The 27,315-nt window shown below is 38.9% G+C and overlaps 1 protein-coding gene across 2 annotated transcripts in view; it reads left to right on the forward strand.

Annotated features, from left to right (window-relative positions):
* Jak2 (Janus kinase 2) overlaps positions 1-26,843 on the forward strand; it is a 65,936-nt gene extending 39,093 nt beyond the window's left edge. Inside the window, exons 10-25 of one of the 2 annotated variants that reach the window (XM_021191216.2) lie at positions 621-732; positions 2,240-2,426; positions 3,010-3,137; positions 5,505-5,639; positions 9,219-9,306; positions 10,015-10,142; positions 10,801-10,939; positions 12,586-12,737; positions 12,885-13,035; positions 13,930-14,066; positions 15,342-15,531; positions 16,046-16,170; positions 16,333-16,505; positions 24,147-24,264; positions 25,433-25,546; positions 26,239-26,843. In XM_021191216.2, the coding sequence (XP_021046875.1) occupies positions 621-732; positions 2,240-2,426; positions 3,010-3,137; positions 5,505-5,639; positions 9,219-9,306; positions 10,015-10,142; positions 10,801-10,939; positions 12,586-12,737; positions 12,885-13,035; positions 13,930-14,066; positions 15,342-15,531; positions 16,046-16,170; positions 16,333-16,505; positions 24,147-24,264; positions 25,433-25,546; positions 26,239-26,346 (2,185 nt within the window). In that variant the 3' untranslated portion in view covers positions 26,347-26,843. The remainder of the gene's footprint in view (positions 1-620; positions 733-2,239; positions 2,427-3,009; positions 3,138-5,504; positions 5,640-9,218; positions 9,307-10,014; positions 10,143-10,800; positions 10,940-12,585; positions 12,738-12,884; positions 13,036-13,929; positions 14,067-15,341; positions 15,532-16,045; positions 16,171-16,332; positions 16,506-24,146; positions 24,265-25,432; positions 25,547-26,238) is intronic. The other variant, XM_029536875.1, reaches the window with a different exon arrangement.
* The last annotated feature ends 472 nt before the right edge of the window (positions 26,844-27,315 follow it).

A 27,315-nucleotide genomic window follows, 5' to 3' on the forward strand; every position in this document is an offset into this window, starting at 1 on the left:
CCAATCTGAGCAGTCCTTGAGACTTGAGACTCCCTGTTTCCAGGTGGCTCTTGGCTGTTTCAGCTTGATAAAAATAATCTCAACGGGACAGGGACCTTATGACCAGCACCTGTGCAGGCATTCCTGTTGTTATGTAAATTACATCCTGCTTTCCAGTGCTGCATCTTTGAAATTTATGCACATACTAATTCTTTTTGCACATAGCAAATTTTTAGACTGGTATTTTCTAGTCACTGCAGATCTTCTGTTAGATTTGATACTGTTATAAATATAGAAAGATAATTTTGTATTAATACTTCTGTGGTAGAAGAGACATGAAAGATTTTATGGGAGTATATTTTTTAAATTATTCAATTTGTAAAAAGAAAGCAGAACATCAGAATGAATGAATTTTCCTCGTGGTTTTATTGTTTCATAGTGTCTTATAATAATATAATTATTCTTTGAATTGGTTTGAACTCACTACAAAATAACTTGATATACTTATTTCTCTTGAAAACAAATTTTGCAACTATATATAGTAGGGAGTGTTTTGAGGAGTGATTTTTATTTGGTCACTGTGGCCTTTTGCCAGTTACATGTGCATGCGGCCATTCATGTAATTTCTTCTTGACTTGTAGAATGGATTTTGCCATTAGCAAACTAAAGAAGGCGGGTAACCAGACTGGACTGTATGTGCTTCGATGTAGCCCTAAGGACTTCAACAAATACTTTCTGACCTTTGCTGTTGAGGTTAGTAGGTCACATTTATTAATAGCAACATGTTGTGTAATCTGTCTGTCTCCATCAAGAAGTATTTTATTTTTAATATTAAGAATTATAGTTCTTGAGATAATTGGTATAGTCATACTTGGCATATCTTAATATATTATAAAATAAATAATCCATAAAGTTAATGTAAATACATAAATAACTATAATGCCTTTGTTTTTGACATTCATTTTATTTTTTGATGTTTTGAGTATTAGCCATGTGTCAAGCGGTATTTCATTAAGTATACTCGAGTCTACTTACAACAACTGAAAATATTTACTAAATCGTTTAGAGGAAAATAAGTGACAAGAACATTTTCTGATTTCTAGAATAGGTTACTAACTGCGACATTCAGAGAACCAGGGACATGATTGCATGTAAGAGTGCACTGGACGCTCACTGTTAAATGCACGCAAATTTGGATCTCATCGAAGATTGTTTATCCATATTTATCTTTAAAATATATGCAGCTACAAGCTCTAAATCTTGAGAGGATTTGTAGCAACATCTAGATTTATTTTATAAAAATATAGAAAGTAAAGATGTTATTCAGTTATTTCATAAGAGCACCCACCTAGCACTCAGCACATGTAGAAAAGGAATTGTGTATAAGTGCAGCAAGTGTATGTACCTCATCCCTTCCCATTACATAACTTACTCAACCTGCTCAAGTGTTTGTGTATCACTGTGCCTAATAGGTGTGATGAAAAATTAGAGAATATATGATATAAACCTATGTTTCAAAAATCTGTTGGGAAACAAAAATTTTAAAGTATACCTAAAGTACTCAGTTAAGCATTGTGATTAGCATAGGCAGAAATAGACAATATCGGAAAATATAGTATTTATTCAGAAAGATGTTTTAAAATATAAAAGACATGTGATTGCCTTGAGGCATTAAAAGTAATTTTATAAATTGCTCCAGGCTGGAGGAATACAGTAATAAAGCAGGTCACATTATTAAAGATAAATGAAGTAGTTCATTGTTTATTACATAAGACAAATGTTTTAAAGATACAACTAAATAATGTCATAGTAGAGATAATTGCAAAATTAGAATAGTATACAATGAAATGCATATTCTTTGCTTGTGGAACAGAGTTAGTCCTGTTAGGGAGGGCCTTACCAATGAAATATGTTATCACTTCAGTGAGTTAAGGGATGGATACAGTCACATCAGGGTGTGTGCTGATGGGCAGAATAGAGGTGGGGGAAGCAGTGAACTCATGAAGGTCTGTATGCTGCACCAGCGTTAGACAAGGGAAGCTGTTACAGATGGGAAATCAGTTACTGAGCTCTTCTTCTGTAGGATGTAGCACTGTAATTAAATGCCTTCCAGAGGCACTGCCTTAGGATGTATAGTGTCGTCATCTAAATATTCTGTTGGTTGTTTATTGATAGCCCCTTTGGCTGAAAAATCTGCATAATTAGAAGAATTTGCATAATCATTGTGATTTTTCTTCTTTTTATAATTAAACTTATGTAGCGAGAAAATGTCATTGAATATAAACACTGTTTGATTACGAAGAATGAGAATGGAGACTACAACCTCAGTGGGACTAAGAGGAACTTCAGTAATCTTAAGGACCTTTTGAATTGCTACCAGATGGAAACTGTGCGCTCAGACAGTATCATCTTCCAGTTTACCAAATGCTGTCCCCCAAAGCCAAAAGGTAGCAATTCTTCAGTTACTCTAGTCATTATTTCATTGCATGTAGTGGGTAGTGATTTGAAAAGATGTAGGCAAAAGGCAGGACTGTATGAAAGAAAGCAAATTGACCTCTGTCTTGTGCTTTGTGGTGCGTGTAGCCTGAGAGTGACTGGCAGCTCCTTTCTAAGGTGTTCTAAAGATGATTGCTTTGACCTTGTCAGCCATTTGCTTACGAAACTTCCAAACTCCACTGCCAAATTCCTGCATGTTATGTCTTTCATATGTATTTTTAGGATATTAATGTTTCTTGTTTTTAAAATGAAATTGCAAGATTATAAATCTCTTAAAATAATTTCTTTAAAATTCCCAGAAAATAAGTTCTGTTAAGAAGTGATTGTAAGTTTGAATGTGTTTGTTAGCTGGTAAGAGTATTTCCACCAGAGTTGAATAATAAAGTTCCGAGAATAACTAAGCAGCTATTGAGAGATTCTTAGACACAGAGCACACTCGTGTCACTTATCTGGAGAGGGCATAATTTTGCTGTGCTTTGATCATATACAGACCTACCCACATATGAAACAGATACATTGTGTTTTTTCCCCCAGATAAATCAAATCTTCTCGTCTTCAGAACAAATGGTATTTCTGATGCTCAGATCTCACCAACATTACAGAGGCATAATAATGTGAATCAAATGGTGTTTCACAAAATCAGGAATGAAGATTTGATATTTGTAAGCCAATCTTGATAATTGGGTGGTTTCTTTCTTTCTTTTTTGTCCCTTTAAAGCATTGCCTTTTAAATTTTCTTAGCTGATAATTAGATTCATGTTATAGTTGACATTTTATTATAACTTACAAAATTTTTCTTGCACTTCAAGATTTATCTTTTATAAAATTTATAAATCTTAGAAAATATGCCCGACTTGCAGCATAAATTAGCAGAATTAATTAATAATAGAGTTATATTCTCTTTTCAGAAGTTTAAAAATATTCCTTTGGGAAATTTAAAAGTTAAAGACACCTGTCTTAGTTCCCATGTACGCAAGCAAGTAAGGGAAATTCAGTAGATGGTCTTTAAGAATCTGAAAACAAAATAGTCCGTTGGTGACAGCTTGACTAGTGTGTGGTGTGAGAGAGCAGGAGTCTGTATCATAGAGGTTAGAATGAGAAGCATTGCAAAGGACTGATCCTAGGTTTGTTCAAGGGTACGACTTAGAAGTAAGGCTTATCTTAGAAGAGAGCTGGGACCTGCGAGAGTGTGCATCTAGTGTATAAAATGTGAAGTGTTTGCCTACTAGCAAGAGGAGAAGAAAATTAATATTGTCTGTTTTAACTGATGTAGTGAGAGAAAAAGAGGAGTTTATAAGCTTTTGAGTTTAGGCTTTGTTATATCCCTTACCCGATCTGAGAAACACTAAGCCAGTAAGTTAAAGACAGTACCATAGAAGCTGGGGAGAAGCACATGCAAAGCTTTTGAACAACACATTCAGATCTGAGAGTATAGTTCCAGCACTTGGGGGAGAGAAGCAGATATATGTAGAGCTTTAGGACATCCTTAGCTCCATATGGAGTTGAGGGTAATTCTAGACTGTATGAGACCTTTCCTCAAAAACAAAACAAAATTAAAAACAACAACCAAAAAGGAAAGAGAGATGTTTTCTTAACTCACGTTGTCCAGGATTCCCATAGATAAACCACGCCAAAAATAAGTTTTTAATTAAAAAATTAAAACATACAGGGAAGCTACCCAAGATTAAGGAGAGGTTGTCAAACCAAACATTAAACTTAATCTTCTAATAATTTTATATAATTTTCAAGTGTAGACCATAAAATGCACGTATCTTTAAAGAGGACTTGATAGCAGCAGAATGAAATAATTTAAGGTGTGTCACTTAAGGACAGAATTCCAGGAAAGAAGGAGTGTTGTACTTGCTGCTTAGTTGACAGACCGTGTAGAAAGCAGGGTCCTCTCCCACCACTGACGAGCCTGAGGGGACTGGAGAGCAGACCTGGTGTAGCTCAGAGATACATAGGGTCTGTCTAGTGTCTACAAAGTTCCGACTTAAATCACAGCACCTCAGATTTAACAGCAAACCCCAGAATTTTAAATGAAGCTTACTGGCTTATGCCTGTCACGCGTGTGCTCAGGATACTGAGGTAGGAAGATAGTAAGCTTGAGGTACAATAGTGAATTCCCCAGCCTCAGCCTGAGAAACAGACCACACAAGGAAGATGGAGAAGGGCAGAGGGAGAGGGACAGAGAGCGTGGGTAGCATTAGAGAGAAGGGGGGACTACAGAATGCGAGGGCATTGTTTGTCAGGTAAGACAGAGCAGAGAGCAGCCGGGAACTTGACAGTTGAAGTGCTGTGTGGTGGAGCTTGCATTTGAACGTGGCAGCACGGCTTCAGAATGCAGCCCTTCGGCAGTTATACATGATAAATGTTAGTACTCAGAGTGGTGGTGGCAGATGCTCATCTAGTTTATTTCAGGCTCTGGTACTTCCATGTATTTATTCACTTGTTAATCGAAGCAGTTCTACAGGACGTTTGTAGTATTGCTCATTATATGAAGAGTTCATGGCAAACTGAGTTCCAGGCCAGCCTGGGCGCCACACAGGAAAAGGAACAAGAGAAGTGGGAGAGGGAGGAGCAGGGGTGAGAACAGCCCAGGTGACAGAAGCACACAGGGGTTCATTCTGTGGCCTTCTGAAGGGCAGCTGGTGAGTGGTAAGAGACAAATCCGGCTCCTGCCTCCACACTGTCCTGCCTTTGTAACTGTACTAGGAGGAAAGCCTAGGCAGGATTGTTTGTAAACAGATTTAGGCAAAGGCTGACTCTTTAAAGAGTGCAATAATTGTAGCCATTGCAGGAGACATGCAAGTACAGTAGTCAAAATATACTTTATTAATCCTTGTTTTTTGTTTTTAATTATTATTTAAGGAAGAAGAGTAGAGAATTTCAAACCTCAAATTTAGGTTCAGTTTTTAAATGTTTATCATTTTTAAAAACATTTTCGTCATTGAATGTGTTTTCTATTTTCTAATTCTTTACTTCATCCGTCTTTGTTCACTTCCCACTTTCCTTTTTTTCTTTTAAAGAATGAAAGTCTTGGCCAAGGCACTTTTACAAAAATTTTTAAAGGTGTAAGAAGAGAAGTTGGAGATTACGGTCAGCTGCACGAAACGGAAGTTCTGTTGAAAGTCCTGGATAAAGCACACAGGAACTACTCAGAGGTCTGTGTCTTTGTTGGATCCTTCACGGATCTTTTTACACTATAAGTGTATGTATTCATAAGCACATTAGATACATGTGAGACTTCAAAATTATAAAATTGTATGCTTTTATTACATATATTAATTATGCATAAAATAGGTTTTATTATGAAATATTTATGCACACAGAATATATTTCAGGCATTTAGTCTGTTACCTTCTCATGTCTCCTTCCCAATGATCCTTTCTCATCCCACCTAACGTCTGTTCTACTGTTTCATCCTTGAGTGACCTAGTGAGCTTTATTAGGGTTGTTTACATGAGTGTGGGTGAAGGTTGATTTGCAGGAATATACTCACCGTACCATTAAAGCAATGTCTCCATCCCTGTCAACCAGTAAACTCCTTAGGGAGTGGTAGGTTGCGTGAGTTCCTCCTCCCTCCATGAAAGAGTATTGAGAGGCCTCATCTTGTATATATATATATGGCCGGGTAAACACAACCGCTTTAAGTTCAAGAGTGCACCATCCACGTGAAACCCAGAGTGATTTGTTCATACCACCCTTCCTCCTGCAGGCACACGATTTCTCCTACAGTGGTCCTTGTAGGGCATATATATTATTTACTTTCCCAGTGCCGTGATAAACACTACAACCAAAAGCAAATTATAAAAGTGTTTATTTTCACCTGCAATTCCAAAAGGATAAGAGTTCATCCTAACAGAGCAGGCATGACCTGGTGACAGGAGGAGGAACAGTGAGAACTGGAAGTGTGACGCAATGGTAACCTTCAAAGACTATCCTCAATGAACTACCTCCTGTAGCCTGTTCTCCCCAAACAGCACCACCAACAAAACCTAAGTGTTTGGATATATAACCATATAGGGGACATTTCTTAGTCACAGAGTGGGTGATCTAGATGTCTTAACTTATGGCTGGAATTTGAGTGTCACTTGTTCTCAGTACTTGACAAGTTATCAGTCTCTGAGGTCACTGCTGACCACTGCAGAAAGAAGCTACTCAGGACCTGGGCTGACAGCAACACGGGTCTGTGGGCAGAGATGGTTGTTTTCAGGGCAGTCGGATGGAGAGCCCATGCTCATGTAGCAGGACAGCAGCCGTAGCTTCACTGCTCAGGCCTACAACCTCCCCAGTCACAAACTTCTGACCAGCTTTACGGTTCCAGACCTGAATTCCTCCAGCAAAGCAGGTCTCAAATCTAATCAAAACGCAACCTGTTAAAAGACATGTCACCATCGAGCTGTTAGGGGCATCGTGTCTGGCTGATTGGTATTGCTGCGTACAGGAGCCATAGTTGAGTAAGAAGACTGTTCGTGACAGTTTTGGCTTAGCAGCCAGCCCAGTGAGGGCTGCCTATCAGGGAGGAAGCTTCCAGCCCAGTTCTGGCATGATTTGTTTATGTCCTGTGACTCAAATGTGTGGCATCTTCAGCAGTAGGCTCTTACAGTCTAGACTGGTGCACAACCAATAGCCGTGGTAATTTTGTGTATTGTCTTGAGGGCCTCAGGCCTCACTGGCCAACCATGTGTAAGGAGGTATCCCGTCCCTGGTGCTAGGATTACCACTTACCAACCCGTGGCTTCTAGGAACAGCTTTATCTATAGTACAAGATCCCTCTGTTTAGACTCCTATGGTTTTTAGTTTAGTCTAGTTTAGTTTTGATTAGCTTACAGATTCCTGATTTACAACTGATTTTCAAACATTAGTTTTTCTTGACTGTCCCCTCCTCTGCCTGTCCCTCCTCCCCTCCTTCCCTCCATCTTTCAGTCTTTTCATTTCTAGCCTTCCCTTCTACTTTTATATCTATACATTCTGTTACCCCCCTTCCCTCTCATGAGCTCTTTGCTTATATTTAGACTCTATACATACATGTACATTCACATACATAAAGGTAGGATTCATATAAAAGAGAGCATGTGGTATTTATTTCTTTGAGCCAAACTGAGTTACCTCACTTATACTGTTTTTTTCCAGTTCCATCTGTTTTCTTTCAAACTTAATGATTTTCTTTTCTTTATGACTAAATAATATGTCATTGTGTATATGTATTTTCATTATCCAGTTGTCAGGTAATGGGCCTTGAGGCTGATCCCATTTCCCTGCTGCTGTGAATATAGCAACAATATGTATGGATGTGTAGGTACCTCTATAGTAGGATACACAGTCCTTTGGGTTTATGCTCAGAAGCAGTATATCCGGGTCATGTAGAAGTTCTATTTTTAGGGGTTATGTGTGCGGTTTATGTATGTATGTAGGTGTGCTAGAGATCAACACTGGGTATCTTTATTCTTCTCCACCTTACTTGTTTTAGAATGTATTTATTCTATACATAATTTCATTCATATATAGTGCACTTGGTTAGAGTGCTGTTGAGTCCAGCTCAATTCTATAAAATATCTATAAAATAGAATATTGCCCTCAGCAGCAGTCACTATCCAGACGTAGACCCTCTGAGTAGAGAGCAGTACTCAGACTGTAAACCGTCTCCCCACGAGCACTCGTCACTTAAGAAGTAAAGGAGCACTGACAGTTTGGATGTGTGAACATTGGTTGTCATTCGTGGAAAGGAAAAGGAAACCCACCCTGGACTCTGGGCGTTGCTGGGGAGGAGTTGCTTAGAGTGGGAATGGAGAGAGAGCGCAAGGGGAGAGCACTTCTAGCAAAGACTGCAGAGAGAGTGCTACAGTGAGGAAAGGGTCTGTGTCCCAGGAGGCTGAGGTGCACATCTGCACAACAAAGCAGACCAGCTTCTTTGAGAGAAAAAGAGTAAAAGAAAGGAGTGAGGGAAAATATTCCTGCAGAGCAGGGACAAGCTGGCCTGCTGATGACATTGTGTATTAAAGAAAGATGGTGGTTAGCAGAGAAATGCCTGGATGGGAATACACAGAGAGGAAACTGGCCTGGCACTGCAATCCCTCATCAGCTCCTAGAGGTCTATCAGAATTGTGACTTTTTTTTTTTTTTTAAGGAGCATCTATGACTGCATGGTGAGGAGACTACAGAATATTTGAGAATTTTATTTTTTAAATTTTATCCTTAGGGTTTATTTATTTCTTTTTAATTACCTTATTCTCACTTTATGTAATGGTTGTTTTACATGTATGTATGTCTGTGTACCATATATGTGCATAGTGCCTGTGGAAGTCAGAAGAGGGTATAGGATCCTTTGGAACTAGAGTTACAAACAGTAGTTAATGGCCCTGCGGGTGCCAGGAGCCAAACCCAGGTCCTCTGGAATAGCAACCAGTGTTCTTAACCACTGAGTCATCATTCCAGCCTAAAAGTAATAGAATTTTTAAAATAACATTAATGCATTAATTGCTTTCAGTGTTGTGTTATAGGTATAATTAAATCTTTACATATACCGAGGCTATTCCCTTTAAATGTAGCTCCTTGGAGCCTTACAGACTCCTCCACAGTCTCATCTACATAAGAATAAGCTTGGAAGGGAAGGCACCAAACTAAGAGTAGGACAGGCGCTGGTTCTCTTACATCAGGGGTGTCTCTCTGAGTTTTGTACACTTACTGACATCATTGGACAGACATCCCTTACGTTTCTTGTCTCTCCTTGCCCCCTCTAGTCTTTCTTTGAAGCAGCAAGCATGATGAGCCAGCTTTCTCACAAGCACTTGGTTTTGAATTATGGAGTATGTGTCTGCGGAGAGGAGAGTAAGTAAAACCACCTGCTTTTCTTTGTCAATGTCCCAACCTGTCTCCGAATCCGTCTTATTTAGGACTACAATAGGTGTCAGCAAAACCATGGCATTACAGATGCTGTTGAACTTGAAAGCACTGTGGGACTGTTCAGTTATATCTTGTAAAAACCAACAAACTGGTGTTTAAAGCTAAAATGTAGAATAGAGTTAATATGTCTTACTAAAGCCCAGGTGACAGATGAGGATTACAGTAAACAAATACAAGCTTTTGTGTGCACATAACAATGCAGATTATGGTGACTCGTGTAACACTGGAGCAACTGGTGCTTTCAGTACAAACTGATTTGGAGTTATGAAAACAAAGCCTATATACGATAGGCTGAATTATTAATGAAACTGACTGAAGTGACTGAATATCGGCACTATGTAGGTTCCCCAGTTATGCTGGAGTATGTATATTTGCACTGTACAATAAATAGTATGTCTTATATATAAAATTATGATAGTTATACTTTGTCTAGCATCCTACCTCTTACTGTTGTGAATAATCCAAAACCAAAAGTACAGTGGTGTGTATTTATTGTTTCCTTTGTGTTAGTACAGTTTGCTTAATTTATTTGCCTATTGTATCTGCAAATAACCTATGTACTTTGAAATTTTGAATTATGCATTTTAATTGGATCTATACTTGAGCTTTATCATTACCTATATTTTAATGCAGACATTCTGGTTCAAGAGTTTGTAAAATTTGGATCACTGGATACATACCTGAAAAAAAACAAAAATTCCATAAATATATTATGGAAACTTGGAGTGGCTAAGCAGTTGGCATGGGCCATGCATTTTCTAGTAAGTGATTCCTGAATTCTTTTTAACAAACTAAAACCCCCCATTCTATTTTGTAAAAGTACTATACATATTTTAACTGGGCAACCAGAAGGAAGTCTTGGAATGAGTGCCAAACCATTCAGTGTGTTAGGCATTGAAAGGGACGGTTATGCACATGGAGGTAGTACATAAGCTTTGAAAGTCGATGCTGCCTCCACACCTTCTGCAACCACCATAGACACCCATAGTTCATATCACTTGAGTTTATAGACACTTACTGTGCTGCTGCAATAGCAGAAAGCAGGCTGTGGTGCTTGTAGGCATTGAACAGTGCACAGTAAGAAAGCCATATTGACAGGCACACTTTGCCAGAGTGCCTGCCAGTTATTAGTGTATGTTTACTGACCTGGAAGTTGTCTTTCCTAATGTCAGCTACCACCTGGAAATGCTTATCATTTAGAGTCTCCTTTGAACAGTAATGCTCATTTCTTTGTGGGTATAGATTAGTGCATCAGTTAAAGAAACTGAAGACTTCCTTTTACTGTCTGAAGTACACGCCATATCAGTATTAACTGTGCTGTGTTCTGTCCTCTTTAAATCTGCACCGTAGCTTTGGGCATATTATATGCACACATATTTGTATATTGAATTTGAATGCATGTGCATTTAACTTCAACAGGAAGAAAAATCCCTTATTCATGGGAATGTGTGTGCCAAAAACATCCTGCTTATCAGAGAAGAAGACAGGAGAACGGGGAATCCACCTTTCATCAAACTTAGTGATCCTGGCATTAGCATTACAGTTCTACCGAAGGACAGTAAGTTCTGGATCAGCTGCGCTCAGCATTCTTAAATGTTGTTTGGGTGGTACCACGAAAATCATGTTAATTTTCCTCTAATTCTAGTTTATTACTGTTCTTGCTAATGACATTTAGCTACTACTTTTAGTAATTTAAACTGATGTGGTTAAATTGTGACTATGTTCATTTCTCCTTTTGTAAAGTATGTTACTGGGCTGGAGAGATGGCTCAGTGGTTAAGAGCACTGAGTGCTCTTCCAGAGGTCCTGAGTTCAATTCCCAGCCACTACATGGTAATGGGATCAGATGCCCTCTTCTGGTGTGTCTGAAGACAGCTACAGTGTACTCTTACAAATAAAATAAATAAATCTTTTTAAAAAGTGTGCTACCATACACTGAAGTTATTCTTCTGTACATCTATCTGTATTGAGGAGGCCTGCATGCGGCACAGCACATGTGTGCAGTCAGAGGGTAACTAGTGGGAGGTGGTCCTCTCCTTCCACCATGAGGCCTTAGGGTTGAACTTCTGTTCTTGAGCTTGGCTACAAGCACCTTTATTCACTTAGGCCAAATTGCTGGCTGTATTTTAACTTATTTTCTGCCTGAATCTTTTAAATTAAGAATCCATATTAATCAGTTTTGTGCATTGGTGTAAGATATTCTGGTTTAGCCAATGCTACTTAACTTTGATAGCTTACTGAAAAGGACACTTATAATCAGGCAGTAGTGCAGAAAGGAAAACCTCGCAGGGATTTTAGATCTGCGTTTGAGGAAATTTACCTTTCATAATGAGAAGTTAAATTGAAAAATAATTATATAGTAAAGGAGAGAGGAACTAATAAACTATTTAACGTCCTCCATATGTAGAAAATAATCTAAATTGCCTTACCAAAAGGTAGAATATATTCCTCATTTTCTTATCTTTATCTCTTTATCAGAGTCCCAGCAGAGAGATTTATACTGCTTCTTCCTTTCTTAGATGCTTTCTTTGTAGTGGTGTTCAGGACCACTGAAACTTTATTTGGAAAAGTCTATGATTTGAACATTACCCAGTCTGCCAATTCCATACTGAGACTGTTTGGTATAATTTAATCATTTGTCTATTGTAATGATACCTGTTGGGCCTTGCTTATCTGCCAGTCACAGTGACCTCTGCTGCTAAGTTGTTAAAACACCCATCAACAATATAACATTACTTACATGCTTTATACACACACACACACACACACACACACACACACACACACACACACACTCTGAATATTGAGAATAAATCTTAAGACAAATTTTGCATGTTTCTTTCTGTGGCAGAGAGAGGCAGGACTGATGGGAAGGCGGTGGAAGTGGTGCGCCCAGTGAGACACTTTGGTTTAATGGGAAGAAGTTTAGTTGATCTAAAATCATTACACAGAGTACTAATTCTAACAACACTCTTAAAAATATGTCTCTGTGAGAAATTTCCTCAGTCTTTGTGGCTCTGAATCGTTAAAGCTGAGTTACTGAAGGAGGATTTCAAGGTTCAGCCTGCCCTTAGACTTGGGAAACGTGAGCCAGTTCTGTACAGCCACGAAAGTCTTGATTATTCAAGTAAGTTTGGAAATCTTCACATATAAAATTATGGTTGTAGAGCTTAATTAACAATAGTTTGTTCCTGTTGTTTCCAAGTTCTTCAGGAGAGAATACCATGGGTACCGCCTGAATGCATTGAGAATCCTAAAAATCTAAATCTGGCAACAGACAAGTGGAGCTTCGGGACCACTCTGTGGGAGATCTGCAGTGGAGGAGATAAGCCCCTGGGTGCTCTGGATTCTCAAAGAGTAAGTTCATGTGGGCTGAAGTGAGAGGCACTCCGATTCCTTGGGGCTTGTCCACGGTGCAGTAGTGCCTGACCTTTCTAATTGTGAAAAGAACTCGAAGTAACAGCTCTGTGGAATTTGTCTTACCATTTGTCCCTTTAATTATAGAAGCTGCAGTTCTATGAAGATAAGCACCAGCTTCCTGCACCCAAGTGGACAGAATTAGCAAACCTTATAAATAATTGCATGGACTATGAGCCAGATTTCAGGCCCGCTTTCAGAGCTGTCATCCGTGATCTTAACAGCCTGTTTACTCCAGGTGAGGCCTGGTGGGGCCGTCTCACCAACCACTGACTTTCTATCTTTCTTGCTTTAATTGGATAGTTTCTCATTTTGTAGTTCCATCTGAGGTGGTCTTTGATGTCTTGCTGTATATATGTCCTACATGACTGGGCAGTCTTTATTTTTTTTAAAAAAATCTTCTTGCCATTTATAACCTAATTTTATTTACTTGTTTATTCTGTAAACAAGAAAACTTAACCACAGAATTTATTACTGTGTCTAAAACAAGAGTTTTAAAATTCATTGTATGCTGAGGTAATGAGAAGCATGTTTATCTGATCACACTTGTATGTTTATTGTATGTTTAGGTAATGAGAAGCACATTTACCTGATCACACTTGTATGTTTATTGTATGTTTAGGTAATGAGAAGCACGTTTACCTGATCACACTTGTATGTTTGTTGTACGTTAATGAGAAGCATGTTTACCTGATCACATATGTTACTTGGCTACATGGAGTTTGTAACAAGTCCCCTTTAGTTTTTCTAGTTCCCATCTATTTTGTAATTGACTCATTTGTGTAAACACAAGATAGGCTTATTTTTGTATGTCCCCACATCTGGAGTGCTGAGATAAATGCACACCTGCCCCACAGCTAGCCGTTAGTACTTACCTCTCGCTGCAGGGATTGAGTGGGGCCTTACTTTGTGAATAGCCTGTTTAGGAAAACAGTATTTTACCTTTTGAAAAAAAATCTATGTTGAAAGTCTGGGTAATAATTAAAGGCCCCTATGAATATAATCTAAATAATTTTGCATTTCCCTGTGTTATTTAGTATTCTAAACTCGTTCTGTTTCTTACTTTGAATATCAGTTTTACCCAGAGAATGTATTTGCCAATTTAATATAGTGCCATTCCTTATTTCTACAGATTATGAACTGCTAACAGAAAACGACATGCTACCCAACATGAGAATAGGAGCTCTAGGATTTTCTGGTGCTTTTGAAGACAGGGACCCTACACAGTTTGAAGAGAGGCACTTGAAGTTTCTACAGCAGCTTGGCAAGGTAAGCTGTCATAAGTTTTCAAATAGAATGTAATCAAACATTGTGTTTTGGAAACAAAAAGGCTTTGGACTAGAGTTACTAAATATACTTTTCACAAAAAAAATTTAGGGGGTATTTGTAGAGACAAAAAGCTTATTTGTTGAATATTAAAGAATTTTTCTGTTAAATAACACTGTACTGAAGAATAGGTCCTTTAACATGCAATGCACATTCAACATTTTTTAAGAGGATGAATATAAACTAAAGAGTGCTTCCCAAACTGATGGTACTCTGCGTCTCTCACTTGGAAGGGGACGTTAGTAGTTCAGAGTAAGTTAGTGTAAGAGCGAAAGGGACACAGAGTGTTCTGTTTGCTGTGCAACTTCATCTTGGGAGAAATAGTCTGACTGCTTAGAGTGTAGGACCTTGAATGACCATGTTCACTAACAGGTTCCATTAAAAGGTTGCACACTCATACATAGCCTATATTATACACTCTATACTGTATGACGAGATGAGAAAAGCCACAGTGCTTAGCAGGCCCAGTTATGGTGATATGCTCTCTACCTTGTCTGTTTACCGGGATCTATACCATATCTCAGTATGAATTGGATTTTGGCATAGATACAACATGAAGGCTTCACTGAGACCTTTACCTAAATTAGAAGTTTCAGTTGAATGCTCCTAAAACTAAACATTGAGGGTTATATTAAAGTTAGCCTAACTGTATTAATAATTGTTCCTTTTTCTGTAGAGTACTCTTGGGAATATTTGAGGCATATAGAGCCTTCCAGAGAGGGAAAGTTCTGGAGTTATTCTTGTTCTTATAATGGTGCCACCCTTGTGACCATTTAACCTTTATCACTCTGTATAAGACACTACCGTATAAGACATTAGGGGTTAGGCCTCCGTTGTATAAATCTGTGGGCCACACATACTCAAGCCATAACAACCCTTGTTCACTGGCAGCAGTGTTAAGGTACAGTGAGATAGAAAAAAGGTTACCGGAAGTCAGTTATAGAAACTTACAACAACTCCTAGTGTGCCTTGATTTGTCTTTAATAACTAGTGTTCACCACTTGTTTATCTTTTCAAAGAGTACTACTTCATCTCAAGGAAGTTGTTGATACCCAGTTTTTAAAATAATACTTCCATTTATTGCTTCAGAAGTTGTCTAACATAAGCTGAGAATTCTTTCTACTGATTCTAGCAGCCAGCATTTTCTGCATATTTAGAAATTAACATCAAGTTGTCTTGAAAGCGTTCAGCTTGCATCCTAATGCCTGTGATGTTTAGGGTAACTTTGGGAGTGTGGAGATGTGCCGCTATGACCCGCTGCAGGACAACACTGGAGAGGTGGTGGCTGTGAAGAAGCTCCAGCACAGCACGGAAGAGCACCTCCGAGACTTTGAACGGGAAATCGAAATCCTGAAGTCCTTGCAGCATGACAACATTGTGAAGTACAAGGGCGTGTGCTACAGTGCGGGTATGTAGCCAGTCGCACCTGTCTGAACTTCACAGCGTGGCTTTGTCATCCAGGTAGTATGTTAGTCAGTGCCTGAGTGAAAGCCTTGGAGATTGTGCAGGGAGAACTGGGCTGTAACTACAACAGTATTTCCGCTGGTTGGTTAATCACCCTTCTCACCGCTTCCTTAAGGAAGAAGTGTTAACTTTTTTTAACAAAATTAATTTCCTTATATAATGTATTAAAATGTTTTTATATTAGATATTTCTTATAATTGAAATTTTTCCTTAACAGCTTATTTAGATTTGTAAAAATAATTAAAGGAGGTTTAAGAATATTTATAAAGCTTCTTAAAAATTTGGATTGAAAACCTATATTCCTAACTATTATATCACCTTTAATTTGTGATTAACTTTTATCATCATGGACCCAGATTTTGTATATATGTAAATCATTTACATATAGTTTTTTTTCATAGTATTTAATCAGTAAAATACAGCACAGTAAAATATTGTGTTCCTTTTGTATTTAAAAGGTCGGCGCAACCTAAGATTAATTATGGAATATTTGCCATATGGAAGTTTACGAGACTATCTCCAAAAACATAAAGAACGGATAGATCACAAAAAACTTCTGCAGTATACATCTCAGATATGCAAGGTACCCAACATCCTACATGTCTCTTATAGATGAAATAAACATGGAGAACTAAATCAAAGCATACAAACTTATTCTTAACTAATAAAGAGAACTTGTAGGAATACAGCCATATAAATTATATTTGTATGACTATTAAAAGAAAAATATGTTTTTTGGTTATAGGGCATGGAATATCTTGGTACAAAAAGGTATATCCACAGGGACCTGGCAACAAGGAACATATTGGTGGAAAATGAGAACAGGGTTAAAATAGGAGACTTTGGATTAACCAAAGTCTTGCCGCAGGACAAAGAGTACTACAAAGTAAAGGAGCCAGGGGAAAGCCCCATATTCTGGTGAGTACAGTGGCTTTTGGTGTAATGGAATGTGACTTTAGAGGGCTTGCTTCAAACTTCAGTCTTACTGTTACTTAATGTATAATATTTAATAATGTCCAGTTTAGCACTTTTCCCAATAATAGCAATATTTATTCTATGCTTTGTATTGAGCTAATTTGTATTGAGCTAAATGCATCTCAAATAATCCTTTTTTAAAAGGAAAACAACAGGTGGTTGTGAGCCACATGGCATGGGCTTTGGGAATGGAGCTGGGTCCTCTAGGAATGGAACTGGGTCCTATGGGAATGGAGCTGGGTCCTCTGGGAATGGAGCTGGGTCCTCTGGGAATGGAGCTGGGCCCTCTGGGAATGGAGCTGGGTCCTCTGGGAATGGAGCTGGGTCCTCTGGAAGAGCCGTAGGTGCTCTCAGCTGCTGAGCCAGCTCTCCGTCCTCTCGGGGTTCCTTTTGCAACCCACGGAGAATGTCTGTTCCTATGAGTATTAGAGATGCAGCAGTCCTAACCTGAAAACCCAGAATGAAAAGGCAGAAGCATGAGGCACCTCAGGTGCTGATGTGGTTCTCCGCCTTGGATTCACAGTAGGGATGCTTCACTGACAGACACTATGTAAGAAAATGTCCTAGAATCTGAAAAGCTCTGAAACCAGAAGCACTTCTCATCGCAAGCATTTCTGACAAGGCCTGTAGCTCCATTTAATCAGGAGGGAACTTACTGTGCATAGAAGCTAAATAGCTTGCCCAGTGTGTCTGACTAATAAATTGTAGCACTGGGATTCTAACTCAGTCTGATCCTAGCATTTACACTTTCAATCTTTCTAAATCATGATAATGTTATAACCTGGCATTAGTTAAATACTGGATTTACAGCAGTTAGGCATTAGAAGTAATTTTTGATCTTTAATTAAAATTGTCAGGAACATTCATAACTTACTTAAATATTTTATTAGCATTAATTATGCATGATAGTAGGTGTCATGACATTTTTCATACATTCATGGAATGTGTTCGTTCACATTGACTCTCTCTGCCTCACCCTCATCCCCAGCTGGCTTCTGTTCTGGAGTGGGTTGGTTGTTTCCATGACGACCTGGGGAATTTGATTAGGCTTTGATTATAGGAGCATAGGGAGGGTGGGTTTGGACTTTCTCAGCAGTTCTACTGCTTAAAATATTTATGCGAGCCCATAAGCTCCTCTCTGTATTTAATGATAGAGTGCCAGGTCCAGCTTGATGCGAGTAGTCAGAGCTGCTATGAGTTCAAGAGAAGAGCTGCTGCTGACCACTGAGAACAAACTTCTCTGACTCAGGCTGATGGCAGCACTCGTGTCCAGGCATAAATAGAGTTATGTAGAAGGTAATGTAATGGGCACAGGCCCATTCACTGGAGGAATGGTGGTAGCCTCCCCAGTAGAGTTTATGGCTCCCTGAGCCACATACACACAAACTCACACACACACACACACACACACACACACACACACACACACACACAGCTGATGCAAAGTTTCAGTGTGTTCATTTAGGATGCATTTTGTCTTCTAGGAATGACACAATGAACTTCTTTTTGTTTTATATTCTGTTCCAATAGAATTTCTGGTTTATTTCTCTGCTGAAGTAATACTATTATGGCAGTACTGTTTGAATCAAAGGATGGTGTTTAAAATTTAGAAAGAGTCAATTTAAAATTTAGAAAAAGACAACTGTCAATTTATAAGTATTATCTAAAATTTTCCAGTTATTTAAAAGATATCAGTTTGCTAGTGCTAACTTCATGGGTCATCCATATTTCTCGGTTATGTTTATTTAATGCTCTAAATTTACAACTCATCTCTGTTACAGTAAACTGTTCTGAAAGAAATTTGGTTAAAATATTTAGAATAAATTTTTTCACATAAGTTTATTGGCATTATAACTGTGTTTTAAGAGAAGAGGTTCCTTTCCCCTATATTTTAGAGATATGATGATTCACATCACTATAAGATACAGGTATATATAGGTGAGTGCTTTCTAAGGAGGACTCTGGTTATTCGGGAAACAAAGCCAATAATTGACAAGTAGGACTTAATGAAATTAAAATTATTTTCCTTGTCTTCTGTGTGCACAAGGAAATAATCAAGTAAAAGCACCCTCCAGAATAGGAGAAAATGATGGCTAGCTGTATATCTGACAGGGAATTAGTATCTAGAATATACAGAAGACTAACACTGTCAAGAAAATAACCCCTCCCTAAGTCCTTACAAGGGACACGGACTGATGGCAGCAGACTAGGTGTGGTGAGTAGTAGAACTAGAGAGAGACGGAGCCCTGCCCTGACTTGAATGTGCCCGTTCCAAAGGATGGGGAGCCTTGAGAATGTTAGGCAGGGCTTGGGGTTAGCTCAACTCAGGGTAGATCAGCTCCGCATTCCTCTACAATTTTCCTTTCCTCAAAAGAGAGGGGGCTCTAATTATGCCTTCCTTGGGAAGAGACTGAGGCCATTTTTAAAAGAAAAACAGGAAGTACCCAGAGGTCTGGTGAGAAACTCTGTGCGTGGTGTAATAAACTGGAGGTATATTGTTGAGAAGACACTGTGTGAGGTGGGCAGTGAGAGGCTTTATCATGTTGAGTTCTTATTTCAGATGGCATCTGATTCTGGCCTAGAAAGCAGGTCTGTGTGGAGTCCCTGGTATCCTATTTTGAAAGCAAAATATTTCATAGAGATACTATGATTATCAGCTTTCATTTTTATGAGGATCTAACAGAATTTTTCAAGACCATAAAGCATTTTTTAATCTAACCAGTCATTAAAGAAACTTGCAAATATTTAATTTATGTCAACACATAATACATTTTTAAAGAAGTAAGATATTTTTATATTTTATTTTTTGTTTTTGTTTGTTTTTCGAGACAGGGTTTCTCTGTATAGCCCTGGCTGTCCTGGAACTCACTTTGTAGACCAGGCTGGCCTTGAACTCAGAAGAACGCCTGCCTCTGCCTCCCAAGTGCCGGGGGTTAAAAGCATGTGCCACCACCTCCTGGCTTCTATTGAACTATTGTAGTGATATTTTATTTGAACTGATCTATTCAGAATTTGAAGAAACAGGTTGTCATTCATTTCAAATAAAGTACAGTACAATGTTTTAATAATACCTTTTATTATATGTAATTTAAACGGATCAAGTTTAAAAGATTAAGGATTCTTTGCCTTTTAAAAAAAAATTGGTGGTGGTGTTGTCTAGAATAGCCATCCTGTAACCCATTTGGCAACACCATACCTTATTTACCCCACCTGACCCCCAAAAGACTTACTTTCTAACAGAAAAAGTCTTGACTCAGTATTATTCCTGGCCAAGAACTATCTTTTGTTCAAGTGTGTGGGGGGTGGGGGTGGGAGGGTTTTGTGGGGGTGGTGTGTGTGGTATGTGTGTGTGTACACCAACATGTGTGTGTGGGGGAATGGTGTGTGGGGGGGTGGTGTGTATGGGGGAGTGTTATGTGGAAACTCAAAGTTAGCATCATGTTGTATTTTCTATTCATGTTTCCACTTTAGTTTTTGAGATAAGACTAAACACAGAACTTGGCATTTTGGCCAGCAAATACCCAGGCAGGTCTGCCTATTTCTTGTTCCTCAGTGCTTGGGTTATAGGCAGCTCTCCCTGGCTTTTTACATGCGCTGGGGATCTGAACTTGGTCCTCAAGCCTTTTACAGTAATCACCTTACCCACAGAGTCATACCTGCAAGTGAAATATTATTTTTTAAAAACTAGCAGTAGTAGGCCAGTAAAGTGGCTCACCTATGAAGTTGCTTGCTGTGTTGACCTGAGTTGATCCCCAAATCCATATAGAAAGTGGAAGGAGAGACCGGAATCGTCACAGTTGTCTTCTGACCTCACACATAGGCACACATGCTCTGTACCCCCACCCCATCATGTGCACCGACACAACAGCAAATGCAGACATGCTGGTAGGAGCAGACAGAAGGTCCAGTGCTTGGTTCCCAGCATCAGCGATGCAGAATCGCACAGAGAATATATGCTTCTGTAGTTGTCATGAAGCCAGTGAGGCATGCTGCAGAGCCCGTCCTGTGTGACACTCTTTCCTGATGTTTCAATGCATGCCGTAGTTTTCTTTTGGTCATAGTAAAAACCACCAAACAATATAAGCTTTGGCACCCGGCTTCCTGAGTATGTGGAGACATAAGTCCCGAGGGCGGGCAGTCAAGATGAACATGAGTAAGACACACCGTTCATCGAGTCTTCCCACACCATCATGTTCTCCATGGAGGAAGGCAGAAGGGCAGGAGCCATGCAGCCTGGTCTGGAGCTCCTTACTCTGATTCTCCAGCTAGAATCCCCGTGGCCTCGCTCGCTACGGAGCCCCCTTCCTATAGTACATTGTCCATTAAGTTTCAACACCTGAATTTTGGAGAGAACACAGTCAAATTCTAGCAAACAAAATTAAGATATGAAAGAAATCACATGCAGTTTTTAACCATAGAAGTTAGTCATGTTTTTTTAAAGCTTGATTTTATTTAAAAATAAATCTTTGTCCTCCTTAATACTTTAATTATTCAAGACACTGTTTTGTTTTAATCTCTTGGCATGTTCCAGCATGGTTTAGGGGTTGGTACTAATGCTTTAATCTCTTGGCATGTTCCAGCATGGTTTAGGGGTTGGTACTAAGAGCTTGAGGATGAGTGCTTCTACTCCAGTATTGAAAAAAATGTTGGGGCTGGAGGGATGATGGCTCAGTGGTTAAGAGCACTGACTGTTCTTCCAGAGGTCCTGAGTTCAATTCCCAGCAACCATATGGTGGCTCACAACCATCTGTAATGGATCTGATGCCCTCTTCTGGTGGATCTAAAGACAGAGACATTGTACTCCTATACATAAAACAAATAAGGAAAAGGAAAAGAAAAAAAATGTTGAAGCAGAATTGCACCCTACAGGGAAGACTTGTGCTGTTCCTACTATAGATGTCGTTTGGTCAGTCTTTGCATCTTGGGTTACTCTGCAGTAGTCATAGGCTGTGACCTAGGACTGTAATGATGGAGAGAGAGTAATCTAGGAGACCATTCTGAAAAGACATGGTGGCTTATTACAGCAATGAGAGAGTTAAAAATAATTCCTGGGCCAACCAGAAGCTTAACAGCAGGCCTGAGTTAGATTCCCCATGATCTGCATGGTGGAAGAAAACATAAACCCACAGGTTGTGCAAATAAACAAATACATGGATACATAAATACAAAAGAATGTAAACTATCTTTAAAAATTCCTAATAATCCTTTCTTGGGTATAGATTGTGATTCCATTTATTGTATAATCAAAGTAAAACACTCAGCAGGATTTGGGAAGATGGAGTTCTGTTTACCTGTATGTATTTAATGTGGAAACAAGAGATACATTAGAACCAAGAGAATGGACTGTGTTTGGGAAACTTCAGTAGAAATGTGGGCAATACCATCTACAGGAAACATGGTAACAAGAAAGGGAGGGATTAAATGGTAGAACTGTAGGAGCCTACATTTAGAAGAGAGAAAAGAAATGTTGGCAGAAATACAATTAAGGCCAACCCATTGTCTCAACTCAAAACCCCTCTATGAAAGCAGGAGACAGAAAGGACCTAATGTTGAATAAGGATTAAGTATGGGTGTGCTGTTGCTGTAAACAATCCCTGTGTCATAAGATCTCCAAGATGGAAAGAAATCTTACATTTCTCTGTACTCGGGCAGAAACAGCCCACTGCATACAAGTTTACTGCACAGGCATTTTTCCTCCAATGAAAGGACTTAACCACACTGCTTGTCACACAAAGTTCATCCTAAATCCCCTTGGTGACCGTGTGACTCCCTGTGCTGGGTACTGGTATCACCATGCTGTGAAATGGGCTAGCACTTTGGAAAGAGACTCTGACCAACTTGGGTTCCTCCCCTCCCCAAGAAACCAGAAGAAAGGGGCATTGCCGCCTTCGATGATTATTTTCAAAAGACAGTTCCTAGGTAATTGCTAAATATGTTTCTGGATCATAAGATTGACAGTGGCTTTTAAGCAAGAGCATTTCAAAGATAAATAAAATATGCACGTTCCCTAAATACTACACAAAAAAGAGGGGGAAAATCTTCCTCTTAAGACACACAGAGAAAAGTAAGTCTTTTCCTGACTTGATTTATCTTTGTCTCAGTAAAAGGGCATTATGTAATGAATGTACCTGGGGGTTAGCAGTATGTAACTAAGAAATTAATTACAAAGAGTTCTTTGCTAAAAACAAAACAAAACAAAGAACAAAATGAAACCCTAATACTAAAAATCAAAAAACATAAGAACAGCATGGCTGTAATCTCAGTACTTGAGAAGTTGAGGTTGGAATTTGAGACAAGCTGGGTACATAGAAAAACCTGTCCAGCTTTTTAAAAGGAGGGAGAATTGCACTTTGGAATATAGGATAATAGCATTGTCTTAAGGAGATTACATTTTGCTAATAGAATAAAAAGCTAAGTACACAGATTACATACTGGTTGCATGTTTGTGTAGTACAACTGTAAATCTAGATGTGCAATAAGCAGCCGATTAGTGAGGCTGACTACTTATGGAAGGACTTGTGCAAGTAAAACTTAAATTAGGTTTTGAAGAAAAGGTTAAAGATTAAATAAATTATATATATATATATATATATATATATATATATACATACACACAAATACACACACACACACATATACACACACATATTGGAGCCAAGGTTTCTCTGTGTAGTCTGGCTGTGCTAGAACTTGCTCTGTAGACCAGGCTGGTCTTGAACTCACCGAGAACGGCCTGCCTCTAAGGCTTGTTCATGTATTCTGTCTAGCCAGTCAAACAGGTCTCTGTAGCTATTTTTCTATAATAAAGACATGCTTGACCATGGAACTATAAAACTCATGGTCCACTGCCCACCACCTCTGGCTGGGATACCATTTTCCTGTGGCTTTGTATTTTCCATGTTCTCTTTCATAATCACTCCCTTTCTGATCTTTTTTTCTTATTTTTTTTTTTAGATTTATTTATTTACAAACCTTATGTATATAGGTGTTTGTATTTACATTTACACACCAGAAGAGGGCAGCAGATCCCATAGGACTATGGTTATAGATGGTTGTAAACTACCATTTGGGTCCCAGGAATTGAACTCAGGACTTCTGGAAGAGCACCAATGCTCTTAAGCCCTGAGCCCTCTCTTCAGCCCCTCCCCTCCTGATTCTTAAGGCTTCAAGTTACATTTCTGTCTAGAAGCTATACTCCCCCCCCCATTTTTAATCTGGATTTATTTAAAAGAACAACTTAAGGAAGAACATCTCACATCTCAGTTCTTAGAAAAACTTGTCATTTAACACCTGGTGTGCCAACAAAAGAAAAATAATGTGTTTAGGTTTTTCTGTGTCAGACGGTCTCGGGACCGGGCTTTCTGATTGTTAGGAGGACCCACTGTCCGCATTTGTCAGAGTCATAGCTGTTGTTCATCCCTGGGGAGAACAGCAGAGCAAAGGCCAGGTGGGAAAGGTCTGTGGATCAGATCACATGCCTTCTGTCCCCTTTATTCTCCTGGGTGTTTGTCATTTGTTTGTTTACCCCTAAATATAACGTGTCATTCCATGAAGTGACTCTTCTAAATGATTGCACTATTGCAGGTATGCACCTGAATCCTTGACGGAGAGCAAGTTTTCTGTGGCCTCAGATGTGTGGAGCTTTGGAGTGGTTCTATATGAACTTTTCACATACATCGAGAAGAGTAAAAGTCCACCCGTGGTCAGTGTGCTTTTTAGTTGCTTAACTCCCCAAGCCCTCTCCTGTCATTTAACTTTGTTTTAAGCACAAGAAAGGCATTATCCAAAGATGAGTAACATGTCTAGGACCTCATTTAGAACCCCGTTATTATTTATTTGGGGGCAATATTCAATAATACCCAACAAAATAACTATAAACTTAACTAAATCCAGTGTATTCTCTAGTCCATTGTCTCTGTGACTGTAACAAAATACATGGTACTGAGTAATTCATAAAGAAAAGCTCGCAGTTTTTGTGGAGAGTGAAACTTCATTATCAAGCCAAGGACCCTTTGGGATCTTTACAACATGGCAGAGAAGCAGAAAGAGAACTAACTGCAAAAACCCATCACAAGGCAAGGCTTCCGCTGAGAGCCAAGAGGGCCAGCATTCCTGTTCCTATACAGCAGCTCGCTCTCCCAGGAACTGGAACCCACAGGGAGCCTGGTGTAGATCCCTTACAGAGCCCATCATTCCAGCGCTGCCAGGGCCCAGGCCTCCAGGACGCCTCAGTGGCATCGAAGTTACATTGACTCTGCTTTAGGAAGTATTACATAATCTAAAATAAACTTTTGGAAGTATATAAATTTCTTTCAATATAGGGAAGTATGAAAAAATAAAAATTATTTTAATGAAATTACTCGTAGATAACTATTTTCATATTGTAGCATTTTCTTTCAGACTTATTTTATATATAAAAGTGAAACTTTACAAAGAAATACCTATTGTTTTATACAACTGAGCTTTGTAGCTTCCTGTGAAGTCCTGTTAGTTATTACGTCGTTTCATAATATCTCACTTTATCTGTACTTGCTTACCGGAGGCATGATTTTAGTTGTCCAGTACCATTCTGACATAAAGTTGCATATTTCTAGATAATCATTTACCGTGTTTATACATAAAGAAACACTTTTGTTTCTGTCATGTTAGGAGAAGAGTGCACTTGTTAGTGAGAAGTCATGAAGAGCTGCATCAGGCTACGTATTCACAGCGCTGAGAGGGCGGAATAATTTGCTATATTCACATTATATATTTAATGAAATGTTACCAACCTAATATAAAAATTTTTATATCTATTTTATCTTAATTTGCATTTGTTTTGTTAGTGTAATTTTATTTAGCAAGTCATTTAAAATGGGTTTCTGTTTCAGGAATTTATGCGAATGATTGGCAATGATAAACAAGGGCAAATGATTGTGTTCCATTTGATAGAGCTACTGAAGAATAACGGGAGATTGCCAAGGCCAGAAGGATGCCCAGATGAGGTAATAAGTTTTAAAGTCATTCATTCATTCTTTTGTGTGTCTGTATGTGTACAAGTGTGTGTGTGTGTCTCTGTATGCATGTGTAAGAAAAAGGTGTGTGTATATGTGTGTTCGTCTATGTATGTATGGTTTGTCTGAATATTTTGAGTGTGTGTGTTTCAGTGTGTGTGCTTTGGAGGTGGGTGTCTTGGTATGGGGGAAGGGTGTTGGGAGGGGGAGTGTGACTATAGGCATACATACCACAGTGCACATCGGGATCAGAGGAAAACCTTGCAGGGTTGATTCTTGCCTTCTGCCTTGCTGAAGCAGACTCTGTTGTTTCTGCTGCTGTGCTGAGCCCACCAGGCTGGCTGGTCCTCATGACTGCCTCTCTCATGTCCTAGGATGCTGGAATTAGAGACTGGTGCCATTGTGCTGGCTCCTTGCATGGTCCTAGGGACTCACTCTTATTACCAGGCTCTGTGTGGTCCCGTTTGTCTACTGAGCCATCTCCCTGATCCAACTATTTTTTAAATCCACAGTAATTATCCATTTTCTTTCTGTTTTATTGAAAACATACACAGATTTCTGTTTCGAGGCATAACCATAGCATTATTATTGGCCTAGGTAAATTAAGATTTCCAAATTCATATCCTCCTCTTACATGATACTTTGGGTCATTCTAACTTTGGTTTAACTTTTTCACTTTACAGATTTATGTGATCATGACAGAGTGCTGGAACAACAATGTAAGCCAACGTCCCTCTTTCAGGGACCTTTCCCTTCGGGTGGATCAAATCCGGGACAGTATGGCTGCATGAAAGAGATGGCCTTCACTCAGAGACCAAGCAGACTTCCAGACCCAGAACAAAGCTCTGTAGCCTCACGGCCGTGGACTTGTGTCTACACATCCTTTTCTTCCTAGGCAGAAAATAATGTGGCGCCATCTGCTCAAAGCTTTGGAAACACCATGCATTTGTTTATGCATCATCTGTAAAAACCACTGCTGAAGTCTGGCAGCATGCTCGTGGGCTGATGCATGGAGCTCACCACAGAGTCTCTGCATCTCCTCTGGCAGAAGAAAAAAATAGACAGTTTTCAACTCAGCTTTTGAGAAATGAAAAAAATTATAATGTAAATTTTGCAGTGTACGAGATACACAGAACATACATGTACAGTTTTTACCACGTGGAGTGTATAATACTTTTGCCTCTTGTGTGATTTACATGAGGGCTGATGTTTATTAATGTTTTCTAATTTTTCCATAGGTGATCTATAATAACTTCATGATACAAATTAAAATGCTCAGAAAATTAAATACCTTTTCTTTCTTGCTCATCTTTGCTGCTCTGTCAGGGCCTGTAGTTACGTGCCACTGTAAATATTTTTCAAAGCAAAAGGAACAAAAGTCCAGTTTTACTTGTATAGGAAATCTTCCTGACCCTAAAGAATTTTGAAATGGGACAAGCTTACAAAGACACAGCACAATCTATTTTCTTATTTGTTTTCCTTGTGTTCATGGTAAATGTGTTTTTAAATAGAACTGTCTCCAACTTTTTCTATGACTATAATGAATAGTATTCTTTTATATTTTTGAGATTAAGAATGCCAGAAATACTTCCCTTCCTTGAACTGTTAACTGCCAATGAGATGTTTCAATCCCTGAGACTTGTCATTATACATTAAATTGAAGCATAAGCCATACATAATTTGTAAAATGTACAAGCTCCTTAGGATGCTTAATGGGTTAGAACATGGTCTAAGACTGTGTGAGGGGTTTCCATGTCTGA

Source organism: Mus pahari, chromosome 1 (assembly GCF_900095145.1).
Source record: "Mus pahari chromosome 1, PAHARI_EIJ_v1.1, whole genome shotgun sequence".
Taxonomy (NCBI): Eukaryota; Metazoa; Chordata; class Mammalia; order Rodentia; family Muridae; genus Mus; species Mus pahari.